Source organism: Anabrus simplex, chromosome 1, assembly GCF_040414725.1.
Source record: "Anabrus simplex isolate iqAnaSimp1 chromosome 1, ASM4041472v1, whole genome shotgun sequence".
NCBI lineage: Eukaryota > Metazoa > Arthropoda > Insecta > Orthoptera > Tettigoniidae > Anabrus > Anabrus simplex.
The window spans coordinates 360,983,554-360,997,089 of record NC_090265.1 but is presented as its reverse complement, the minus strand read 5'-3'; the positions used below and the strand labels follow the sequence as shown (position 1 = coordinate 360,997,089).

At 38.1% G+C, this 13,536-nt stretch overlaps 1 protein-coding gene across 1 annotated transcript in view; it reads right to left on the bottom strand.

The window, feature by feature from the left end:
- LOC136856797 (protein bric-a-brac 2) overlaps window positions 1–13,536 on the bottom strand; it is a 673,104-nt gene that overhangs the window by 12,153 nt on the left and 647,415 nt on the right. The window contains exons 8-9 of the mRNA XM_068224964.1: window positions 7,734–7,814; window positions 6,354–6,477 (exon numbers count right to left, since the gene is read on the bottom strand). Coding sequence (XP_068081065.1) covers window positions 6,354–6,477; window positions 7,734–7,814 — 205 coding nt within the window. The remainder of the gene's footprint in view (window positions 1–6,353; window positions 6,478–7,733; window positions 7,815–13,536) is intronic.

The following is a 13,536-nucleotide window of genomic DNA, read 5'->3' as shown; positions in this document are numbered from 1 at the left end:
GACTGAGGCATTCAGAATGGTGTTATGGGAACTGAAAATTCTCACATTTATCTGTACAAAATGTCAGTGGTTTATCCGTTAACACCACATGATCCAGCTGCCCACGTAAATGTCCACCAGTGGATGCTGCAATCAGTCCTGTTGTATGGATGCTATGCTACACCTAACCTAACTCTTGTAAAATCTTCAATTATTATGTTTAATATATTTTAATAATCTTTACTAAATATAAGTACAACTATACCCTGTAAATATGTGCAACCTCAAAATCTGTGTAGTTGAAAACTGTAGAAAAATCTGTAATATTAGGTGTATCCTGTTATAATTTGGATACATATGGAGGTTTCTGGAAACTTACCATGTTGTTTTATTACCCAGATATGTGTGGAAGCTTTAGGAATGTTATATATTGCTCCATGTGTGTTCGTAAACTGTAATCGAACATTTGAGTTTTATCTACTCTACTCGACTGGCCAGTCGACAGTTGTTCGAGCGTGTTCCATTGTAAGAAAATTTCCAGAAGTCGATATTTCTAGATAGGATGTCGAACGGTATATATACTGAACTGACAGGCCGAGAGGCCAGTGAGCGAGTGGGTGAGTAAGTGCGTTACTGTGAGGAGGACTTTGTTGATATCTGGACTCGTTGGAATCGACCACCGTGAGCAAGTTAGTGAGCAGTTAGTCTTGTCTTGTGATTGTGTAGTGAATACTCAGTGTGAGGACTTTGTTGACACCTGTTCTTGTCAGAATCAACAGTAAATTGCTTCAGTGTTTTTCCCTTAATAGTGTTGCAGTGTTGTGTATAACTGAAAATCACTGCATAGTCGTTAAGCAAACTGAGTGGGAATTGTGTGTTGTAAGGAAGACTCAGTCACAAAGCGGTTTTACAATCAAGAAGCAGATGTATCTCGTACGATATTTATTTACATAAATAAGATCACATTGAGAATTATAGTCTGTGATAGTTTTGTCGATCCTTCTCTTTTAATTATGACTACTCATTTCAATTTAATTGGGCATGTAAATTCACAGAATTCAAAGTATTGGGAGTGACAATCATCATGTAATGTCCCCTTCAAGATCAGAAAGTCTGAGTTTGGTGTTGTATTATTGCACAAAAAGAATACGCCCTATTTTGTTTTATGATACGATTAACTCGGAACATGATACAGATGTTGATTCCCATAGGGAATTTGAAATGTGTCGCGAATGAGTAAATTTATAATACCATTTATATTGGTATTATAACTCAGAACATTATGTGCAAAACATACTGTAGCCATTTTCTGAAATGACTGAGGGAGAAAAGAAATATCCCTACTCCCAGCAGGATAATGCTACTGTCTAAACAGTTCATCAGTCAATGGATACATTCATACAGGTGTTCAACGAGCAAATAATCAGCTGTGCACTCTGGCCCCTCATTCTCCTGATTTAAGTGCTAGTGATTTTTTTATTTGAGTGGCAGACCTAGGCATCTGCCAGGCAGTCACGTAGGTTGTGACCATTTATACACAGGCGCCTGGCAGGCAGGTTCAAAATTTCTGCAATTACTTCACGCCTTCTGTCCAAACATGGCATGACATGCAGTACATCATAATTTGAAATCTGAGAAACTTTCTCTCGAAAGTTGGAATGAATATCGTAGATTGCATCACACAGCAATCATTTACAAAGTACACTGATTTCCTGCTTGGTAGTCTACAGAAATGGCTGGCTCTACTAAACCTCATATTACAAGAAATGAAAGTGAGCGTACTTTAGAGGATAGCGGGAATTAATCTGGCAGTGATATAGCTTGAGAAAGAAGGTTTATTTATTGGCAGTGAAAATAACAGCATGACAAAGAGTTTGACTGAAAGTGATGATTTTGAATGTGTCAGTGATGATGAATCCCAGTCTGCCTCCAAAAAAGACGAAGAAGGCAATGGAAGATGACTGGAAATGGAGTAAAACAGGTGATAAACCATACAAATTAGTAATACAGGAAATTCTAAAAATAAATCCCATCACAAACAGGAACCTCCTCCCCTTTAGATATTTTTTAACACATGGCTCATGACTCTTTCAGTAGCTATTTCATCCCATAAACTGTTTTGCCGATAAGCTCTTTGCAAAAAATCCCATCTCACCCAGCAGGAGCCAAGAGTTCCTCATAACACCGGATGAAATCAAGGGTTATTTTGCTCTGTGCATTCTCATGGCTCAAGTAAGAAAACCCGCCTTACAGTCATGTCGGCCCAACTGAATATCTATACTCGCTTTTTTCTACAGTCATGCCTCTCGAAAGATTCGTAATTCTTTCTAAACATACAATAGAGGAGAGCGTAATTGATCCACCTTTTTTTCCAATACAAATTATGCTGTTGTGATTGTATCACAACATACTTTCTAGGCCTATTGAAAAAAGGTGGATCAATTACGCTCTCCTCTATTGTACGTTAATCTCCTTTCAATACGGACCAAAGATGATTTTTTAAATTTTAAATCCTTTCTAACTTCCTACATTTCATAAACAATGAATCCCTCATGGAAAATGACAGGCTCAGAAAAATTGCACCCGATGTAAACCATTTGCAACAAAATGTCAGGGATGTTTACTATCCAGAGCAGGATATAGCAAGAGGAAGATTGGGCTACATACAATTCAATCCACAGAAAATGACCAGATCTGGCATAAAAATCTATAAAATTTGAGAGTCTGACAGTGAATATGGTCTGTTTTTTTTTTAAATATATATATATACAGGAAGAAAAAAAAAAAACCAAGCATAATGAGACTGGAATGCTGTCATGCAACTTGAAGAACCATATCTTCAGAAAGGACACACAGTTTATGTTTATAACTGATACACTTCACCCTCCCTATTCTTAAAGTTGTCTTCAAGAAAACAAGTGCAGTAGAAGCAGTGTGTGTCAACAGAAAAAACATGGCACAAGAGTTCAGCTCGGGGAAAATGGAAAAGGGGGAGACAATAGTAATGTATTCACACAGATGGCACTAAAATGAATGGGCAGAAAAGTTCTCACTGTTCTATCCTCTTGCTATGATAAAGTGGAAATAATAGGCACACGCAAACAAGACAGAAAAACCAATATTGTAATCTCAAAACCAAATGTACTTATAGATTACAATAACTGCATGAATGGTATAGATAAACAGGATCAGCAACTGTTGTCTTTCCCTGTAAAGCGTAGGAATGCTAAGGAATATAAGAAAATATTATTTCATCTAATGGATGTTGCAATATTCAACAGCTATGCAATCCAGAAAAAGATCACAAGAAAGAAACAGCACTTCACAGAATCTAGAGTCCTAGCAGAACAAATCCTCGAGGGCATTGTGCTTCCTCGCTATCCAAGACGAGGCAGACTACAAATGGGCATTTCACCTGTTAGGCTCCAGACAGCTCAGAGGGTTTATAACTCCAAAAGCACCTTCATGCCGACTGTGTTGTATGCAAGACTGGCAAGAAAAATAGTGCAGATATGAGTGTGAAAAGTGTTTGGTGGCTTTGCATTTCGTGGAATATTTTAGTGTGTTTCACACCTCTATAAACTTCTGTGCATTGTATTACATCATAACATCAAACACACCATGATTAAAATTTCAGTACAATGCATATTACAAGTATAAACCTTCGTAGTGTAAAACTATATCACTATCATTATCAGCCAAATCAATCATTAAATGATGTGGCCTCTAAGTAATAGATCCAAATAAGCTTGTAACAGTAACGTTTTTGTGCAGTTCTCTGCCAGGTGATACCAGCAATCTTCCTGATATTTCTGTCCCATCTGTCAGGTGGTCTTTCTCTAGGCCTCCGATGTTCTTTCGGACTCCATCACAGCACTAGCTTCGTCCATCTTTCATCATTATGTCGTGCAATATGACCAGTTCACCGCCATTTTAAAGAGCATACTCTAAGATGTCCTTAATCTTAGTGGTCGATCAGATGTCAACTGCTCTTTTCCTATCTTTCCTTGTACAGCCCAGCATTGTCCCTTCCATGGCTCTTTGAGCTGTCATAAGTTTTCCTTTCGTAAACTTGTTTAATGTCTAAGTCTCGCAACCATATGTTAAAATAGAAGAATGCATTGATCAAAAAATTGACTTCCTCAAATTTACTGGCATTTTTGATCTAAAAACAAATGAATTCCTTCCAAAAGCTTGCCATCCAAACTTGATGCGCTGATAAATTCCTGGTTTTATATCTCCCTTCATATATAAAATCCGGCCAAGGTAGATATGTATATTCACTGACCCGTTCTAATGTCTATGAAACACTTTTCTGCCTTGTCAATACTTTACATTTTATTTTAATTATCTACCGTACATGCTGAACCATCATGGTTAAAATAATCAACCCCTTCTAATGGCGTGTCTTTAATTTTCACTAAACCAGCCTGGACCCATTTATTGAAGATGGGATGTTCATTACCAGTGGTCATTTAAATATCCTTCACTTCTAACTTCCAATTCTGACAGATGTACTTTGTTTTATATTTTTTTTCTTTCTTTCTAAAGACATGAGACAGTCTTAATATTTCTCTTCTGGACGAGGTATTTGTGCATCTAGTTTTCTTTGTCCATTACTGAGGTTCCTTCCCTTACAGATTTTTGTCCAGTACCATGAAAACTAGTTACTGAATATCAAGCAACTCGCCTCCCTATTACCTTATACAGTGAAACCTGCCTACAATAGAACCTCTACACAGTGCCTGGCCTTAACGGAAATATTTCGTAGTCCCATGACAACGTAAAAAGTACACATGTACTAAGCGGAACCTGTTGAACATGGAAACGGAAACATACTTTTACTCTATACAATGCAAAGTACTGCAAGTACCTCTATGTAGAATATCTATCTATATTGCAATCAACATAGTCCAGCATCGACTATGCTCAGAATTTGAGTATTTAGTCCTGAATGACTCACAACATCGTTCAATTTGAGCGAATATAAATTAAGCTCCTTTAGAAGAACAGAATTTCATGACGGTAAAGATTTAATTTAGTACTGTACTCTACAATCTTGACAGTGTATTCTTTATTGATCTTGAATGTTGCACGTGTAGTTTTTTACAGTGTCGAGTGCTGTCTGCCTACTGCCTTCATGGTGCTTTTCGCCACCTCTGATCAGCTGGTGAAAGATGAGTAGCTGTAATTAGAACGACCATTTCCGTCACATAAACACATTCTTGGATATTTTAGCTTGTGTGGTTTAGTGAAAGGTCTTTCCCTGTTAATCTTGAGCAATTGTACAGTATAGAAGTGAGCTATGGCTTCCAGGAAAAGTGTGTTCCTCGATCTGAACACGAAAGTGAAAATCATAGACGCAAGAGAAAAGAATTAAATTAGTTTAAAACAGATCGGCACAGTGGTTTATCAGTGCTAGGGCCAAACGAAGCAAAACACATTGTATTATTGAAGAGAAATATATCAATGAACCTCATAAAACACTTTTATACCAACAATAAAAACCGCGGATCGCGAACGTCAGAAGTCACGCACGGTGTAAAGGGCCATGTAATAAGGCAACGCCAGGAGTCGCACACGGTGGAAACAACCAGGCTTACAGAAAAGGTTTTCCACCGACAGACTGGTGATGAACGGGGGAAACAGCGAACGTAGGCATGTGTAGTGGATGAGTCCACTGAAAGGTACAGGAAGAGATGAAACTAGATACCATGAAACTATTTCGAAAGAATAAATGTATGCGCCCAGTCTAAAAAAATGTGACGGAACCCCTCACAGGTTAAAAAAAAAAATATGATATCAATGAAATACCTTGCAACCAATCAGTAACCAGGATAACTTGACAATGATTCTCAATATCCCTGCTAAGTCAAACCAACGCTAATGAAGAACCCAAGACTATGAGAAATGAAGAAATGGATTCAGTCTCGAAAGGTTATAATACCTTTGTGTTTCAAAGTAATATTTGGCTGTTTATAAGGTGTTTCTCACACAGGAATAAAATTATTTCCCCACAATTTCCTCTTCTGTTAACCATCCATGGCCAAGTCCAGTGTTCTCCTACTAGGTGACCTGGTCTCCCCCATTCACCTCACATTTATCACAACACAAAAATCAGAAAATACCATCTCCAGCCCCATTGGCCATTTCATGTTTCTTTAAATCCCCAGGAGTCTCTGATGAAATTAACATACCTGCAAGTGTAAATAGTATGCGCCCACACCAGCCAACATGTTTTGGCTGACAGTACCAAGAGACATGAAACTAATACTAACTTACAAACAAACACAAAACCAATTTTTCTTTCTCACTGTATTAGGATTTCTCAACCTGGTACAGGCCAACATGGCAATATTCTAGGAGCAACTTACCCTGCCCAGTTAGGATCGCCTTATGGTCGACTAAACCACCATTTGAGCCTCCTACACTCCCACCATCTCCCTGGCCACTGGAATCTCCGCCCCCTTCATCTACAGCTCCAGATTCATCATATCCCTACAAAAAACAAAACTAAGTATACTCACGTGCTATTACACAGCCAAGTATGAAAAGCATCCTTCTGTAATTCACATATAAAATTCTCTTTCTCACTACATTTTTCATGATAAAACATTTCCTTTCTAAATAATGAAAGTTTTACTTTGCTTTTCAAATTAAAATGTAAATTTCTCTGGAGTACAGCTAGGAAATTGTTAGTTAAATCTACGTTAATCAGCATATACGGAGTGCTTAATACATTTGAGGACGTTTAATTGTGTGTTTTTTAGGTATCAGGAAATTAATTAATTACACTTTTTCAGAATATTAATGTCACACTGCAAGCAAATGTAAAGATTACAAGGACACTGAATATTGTGTTACATTCAAAGCAACAATGAGATTGTGGAGTTTTTGAGTGTCACCAGGTCATTTAAGCACAAAGTTTGGAAGGCGCTGAAAGCCTCCAGTGGAGATGTTGCGTGCAGCCTAGCACAGGAAGGGTTACAAGAACAAATCGTATTCACAAAATTTCATTGTAATTTTTGTCCCAAATGAAAGATAATTGCTTTTACTCAAAGTATAAAATCTGCGGTAAATTAAGAAATAGTACGAAACATTTTACTTGTATGGATACATACTTTACTACCTTACAATTATTTTTTCTGCTGTGCCGCACCGCTTCTGTATGCGTTTTGTTTGTCTAACACTTTTGTGTCTGATTTCTTTGCTCACTGAATTGTTTGAATTAATTACGTGTCGTTTTCTTCATGTTGCCCATTCATTTTGTGCCCTAACTCATTCATTAAGTGATATATTTATTGGTCCAGGGATCATGTTATTTTCCTATCAACAAAAAATTAATATATTTATTGGCTGTTTGAACTGCCCGCGCTAGTCATATGGACAAAGATAATGAGAATTCACAGACATAGCCACTTTGATTCGTCGGTGCTAGTCCTGGACCTCAAGAAAGAAACACGGCATGAGCAGCGGAATGCAATATAAGGGAGTCCTGTCTACAGCCCGTAAGTACATATAGATATTTCTGTAGTAACGACGGCATTTCTTAATTTACAGCAATTTTACACTTTATTTGAGTGAAAGCAATTACCCTTATTATCCTCCATTTTGGCACAAAAATTACAGTGAAATTTTGTGGATACGATTCGTTTACATAACCCACAGCAAGCATTTGCAGCATTTTGTTCATTCTGCCTCTGAATATGAAGTGATATGAATGAAATAAAAAACATAATTCAAAATCATCTTACCTTATCCAAATACGAGTCATCGCCATGATCCATTGAGTCATTACTAATATCTATATCCACTGGCTCAATTTTGATCTCATGCTATAACCAAGAAAATATCACAAGTTACTCCACAATAATTTTACAAAAATTAGATATTTATTCAAATGACACAGAAAACAATATCTACTTAAGCAGTCAGCAAATTCAGTACATGCAGAAAGTGCCCCCCAAAATGGTCTATTTTCAGTCAGCACTATTGGTTCTTACATGTTTACACTTCTTTCCATGCAGTCCTAAACAAATGCAATGTTTCCAACTTTCTATGTCACCAATCTAACCACCTTCCCGTTTGCTGACAAGACCACTCTGTAAAACTTTTTATAACCCTCATCAGGATATATAACATAATAGTCATGGCTGATGGTGGGGCGATTGGACTCTGCTCTTGGTTGAAGATTACGCCAATGAAACATCACTCCCATAATTATGACCAACTTACGCGGTATATAAAAGCCTAAAAACAATGAGGCAATGTTACCAACAAGATAATCATCCTTGTAGTCTGGATTAAGAATGGAAAGAATAAGCATATGAAATTAATAAGAAGAATAACTCGCTGTCCTGAATTACGGGAGTGACGTTTCATAGGGCAAATCTTCGGCCAATGGCAAAGTCCATTCATGCCACTGCCAGCCATGATTTAATATAAATAACAAAGACAAATAACATGTTTAAATAGTTGAGAGGTAGTAAGGCATAATTACGGATCTCAACACTGCAAAGCATAGGTTGCACCACTTATGATTTAATATGAATAAGAAAGAAACATGTTTAAATGGTTCAAATAATGGAAACAGAATTATATGTATACAAGAGAAGCAGTAGCATTTGTAAGGGGTCCAGATCTGATGGTAACGTACAACTCAACACAGTAAAAGCTGCTTTGCGAACCTTTGCTTGATCAAAATCCAATGAGTTTGCCACTAGCTGGACTTAACCAATCCAGACCAATGGTTTTCTCACTAGCCGGACCTAACCTATCCAGTCAAATGATCTTCTGACTAGCGGGCCTCTGAAAAGTAACACTAATGGTCCAGGCTAGACGAATGCTGAAAAATTATTTCATACACACACACGCACGCATAAACAAAGTTTAACGTACATAGGAGGAGAGGAGGAGGGAAGATTTATTTTAAAATTTAGCATACCTTATTGGAAGAGCATCTAAAGAATAATTCGTCCCCTCGAAAATCAGTACTTTTGACATAGCAACCTCTGTACAGAACAACATCCATGTTTAACAATACCTTGTTGATTACCATAGCAACGAAAAATATATTTATGACCCTAGCAACTAACCACAAATATATTAAACAGCCCAACCAAAGTTGGTACTAGGAACTAGGAACTAAGTGAAGTTGGTACCGGAACTAATTACATCACACCAGTTGGTACCAGTTGCCAAGAATTTACCTACATTCCCAATAACAAATCTACATTAAACAGCGGTTCCTGCGCTGGTGAGGGTTAGAAAAAGTATTCTTTTTCCTAAAAATTGTTACCATTCATAAGTTTTCCCCTTAATTTAACATCACTTAGTTAATGGAACAGAGTCTTACACTACTGAAAGGTTGCACTGCCCTTTTCTAGAGTTTTTACATTCATGAGGCTTAGTTTTGTCATTTCATTATTCCATATTGAAGAGCAATATATTTTAAAACAAAATATTAGGCCTATTTATTGTAACCTTAAAAAAGTTACATATATTTGATGAAACTAGTTTCCGTCTAAAGTTACAGCAAGACATAAATTATAGATAAAATTTATGAAGCAAACAAGCGTTGTTGATATTCAGTGCAAGACAAAGATTTGGATGCTTAAACACTCATCACCATCACATGTCTTGTGTAAGTTCTCAGTTTTGTTTCAATTTGAAGAATGCACTTCACAGAAGACCAAGTGAAACAGTTAAAATACTAGCACTTAAAGAATCTTCTTGAATTCAGTTCAGTGAAACAAGTGTGAACAGAACGATGTTGGTGGGAAAGTGTTTGAGATGTTCATTTGTTTCCAATATGGATTATTGAAAAAGCTGAGAGAAAAAAGAGCTGAGTTATAGTTGGGAGGTGTAGTGTAGCGTAATGTGGGACTGAGGGATGAGGAATGGTGGGTGGGTGGCTACTGGAGGGAATTTGGAGTAAAATAAAGAAGGGGGTTTAGAGTATTTAATTACTTTATATTGAAAATGGGAATTAATAAATTAAATACAGGGTTTGATTTTTCTGATATCTCATTATGGTTAAAATTGTGCACAGGCCCTGTGGTCTGTAAATAGTGAGCGTGCTTTTTACCAGGAGGCTCCAAGTTTGATTCTTAGCTACGTGAAGGACTTTTACCTAGATTAGGGCTGGTTTAAGGTCTACTCAGCCTACATGACAACTGAGGAGTTTGCTGAAAGAAATAGTGACCCTGGTCTAGAAAGCCAAGACCACGTGTCACCTCATAACCTGCAGGCCATTGGAATAAGCAGTGATCATTTGAAATCCCAAGCCTCATCAGGACCGAGGAACCATTTTTTAAAAATGTGCAATGTACTTCTCCAGGTTACAATCATCATCATCATCATCATCATCATCATCTTGAACCAGCTCGAGTTCCCTGGGTGCAGTGAATGAGCACTCTCCATTGACTTCTGTCCATGTAGATGTCACTTCCTTCCAATAATAATGTTATTTGCTTTACGTCCCACTAACTACTTTTACGGTCTTCGGAGACGCCGAGGTGCCGGAATTTAGTCCCGCAGGAGTTCTTTTACGTGCCAGTAAATCTACCGACACGAGGCTGTCGTATTTGAGCACCTTCAAATACCACCAGACTGAGCCAGGATCGAACCTGCTAAGTTGGGGTTAGAAGGCCAGTGCCTTAACCGTCTTGAGCCACTCAGCCCGGTCCATTCCTTCCATAACCTGCTGCAAATCTAGACCTCATCCAGCTAGATCATTTCTAATCGGATAGATCCATCTCTTCCTTGGCCGACCTCTTGATCTTTTGCCTTAAATTTCCTTCTCAAACCACACTCTAGCTGTTCTTTGTGGGTCCATTCTTTTGAGATGACCAAACCAATCAGCCTGGCTACAACACAGATCTCACTAAGGATTTTTTTCACTTGGACAAGATGGTGTATCTTGTCATTTCTTATTTTGTACCGCCTTGTTTTCTTAATCATAGTTTTTAAGAACTTAATTTCCACTGCTTACAGTTTGCTGATATTTCTGTTGGTTTGGATGCAGGTTTCTAGACTATGTGGTACTTGGTACAAAGAAGCTCCTGTAGAGTATTAATTTTGACCTTAATGGAACTTTCTTATCTCAGAGAAGTTTTCTCACATGATGATAAAACTGTGCTCTATTCACTCTACTAGTGATTTCTGCAGATGGTCGACAATCTGTTGTTACTAGACTGCCAAGATAATTTAACTGATGTACTTGTTCCAACTTTGATCCTTCAAGAGTGATGTTAGTATGGTTGTTCTGTCAACTAACAGGAAACACGCTGTTTTGGATTTGCTTACTTTGAGATAATTTTTTTTTTTTCTAGGGGCTTTACGTCGCACCGACACAGATAGGTCTTATGGCGACAATGGGATAGGAAAGGCCTAGGAGTTGGAAGGAAGCGGTCGTGGCCTTAATTAAGGTACAGCCCCAGCATTTGCCTGGTGTGAAAATGGGAAACCACGGTAAACCATTTTCAGGGCTGCCGATAGTGGGATTTGAACCTACTATCTCCCAGATGCAAGCTCACAGCCGTGCGCCTCTACGCGCACGACCAACTCGCCCGGTGAGAGAAAAATTGCTTGAATATAGAATTCCAGTCATTCAGTCTCTGTTGTACTTCAGCCTCACTGTCGCCCCATATTACCGTCCGCCTCCGTAGCGTAACGGTTAGTGTTATTAGCTGCCGTCCTCGGGGGCCCAGGTTCGATTCCCGGTACTGCCAGTAATTTAAGAATGGCAGGAGGGCTGGTATGTGGTTCAAATGGTACACGCAGCTCATCTCCAATGGGGATGTGCCTGAAAAGAGCTGCACCACCTCGGGATGAGGACACGAGTTCACTTCACCAGATCATTTGCAAAGGGAAGAGATTAAACTCAGAGATGCCATAGTCTCTCTTAAATCTCATCATTATTTCATCCATTACAATGATGAATGATAAAAGCAAATGATAGTGTTTCTCGAAACAAGATATGGGAATGTCTGGAAGACCTAAAGGTGCCGAAGTACTTAATTGACAAAGTCAAGATGCTATACCAGAAGTGTTACAGCTGTGTCCAGATAGGCAACAGACGATCAAAATGGTTTGAAACAAAGAGGTGTCCAACAAGGAAGTGCTCTATCACCACTCCTGTTCGTAATAGTAATCGACAAGGTGAATCTATCTATCAAGAAAATGGACAGTGAACCAAACGCCCTGGTATTTGCTGATGATGTGCTTTTATGGGCAGAGACAGAAGCTGAAGTTCAGAAGAAAGTTAATGAATGGAAGAACACATTCAAAAATTTTGGACTGAAGATGAGCAAAACGAAGACAGTGAAAATGACCAGCAACAGGGAAGGAACAGGCTCAAATATATTTCTGGTAGGAGCAAAAATCGAATCAGCTTCCCACTTCAAGTACCTCGGAAGCACAATCTCGAGAGACAACACTGTTAGGCAGGAAATACTCAGCAGGACACAGAAAGCATCGAACTTCTACAGTCAAGTCAGAAATCTTCTGTGGGACTGCAAAATGCCACAAAAAGTTAAAACAATCATGTACCACACTTACTTCGTACCAATCCTCATGTACGGTTTTGAGACATGTACCCTACTAAACAAAGACTTCAGTAGAATCCAAGCAACTGAAATGAGATCCATTAGAACCATGAACCAAACTACCAGAAAGGACAAGATCAGAAATGAAGTGAATAGGAAAGTAGCTTGTACTGAGGTTCCTATTACCAGTGTCATAAAGAAACGCAGACTTCAGTGCATACCTGCCAACTTTACAAAACCAAAAACCAGGAGATTTTGATATGAAAATCGGGAAAAATCAGGAGAAATCAGGAGATATAATTGGTCAAAACTGCTTACTCTACATGTCTTCTGCAATACAGTACTATGATATATTTATAACACTTATTGTCTCAAAGCCCAACTACTGCTATACGAGTTTACAAGGCTAAAAATTACACATCTCTATTACCTCACAGAAAGTACGTGAGTGAGATGATTGGTCTCTGATAAGCCACCTGAAAATAGTATGAACATGGTCCACTCGTGTGAATCGGTCATGCACTTAGATGCCATTACTTAGCAAATGCATATTTAATATACTGCATCAAGCGCCCACACGATTATGTGAAGCTCAATGCTATTTGTATAACTAAAAGCAGCCGTGCTTCACTACAGAATTCTCAGAAAGAGTGTCCTTAGAGTTTTCCCAACTGAAGTCAATATAGATCATTACAATGACGTCGGCACCAATGTCACAATTAAAAGTAATGCTGTCATATGAAATATTCGATAAAATAGAAAGAAGCACATTTTCTCACTTTTAACAAAAAGTACTACGGTTGATATAAATGTTAATTCCCATAGGGAATCTGAAATATTTGTCCTGAACGAATAATTTACAATACCAATACACTTTTAGAATAGAGATACTTACGTTTCATTATCTTCTGAGTAAATGTAATAAATGGACAGGATATCAGCATAATTCTGCTCAACGACCAAAATTCTCTCTCGTACGAAGCAAATAAGAAAGCTTTTAGGCCTAAAA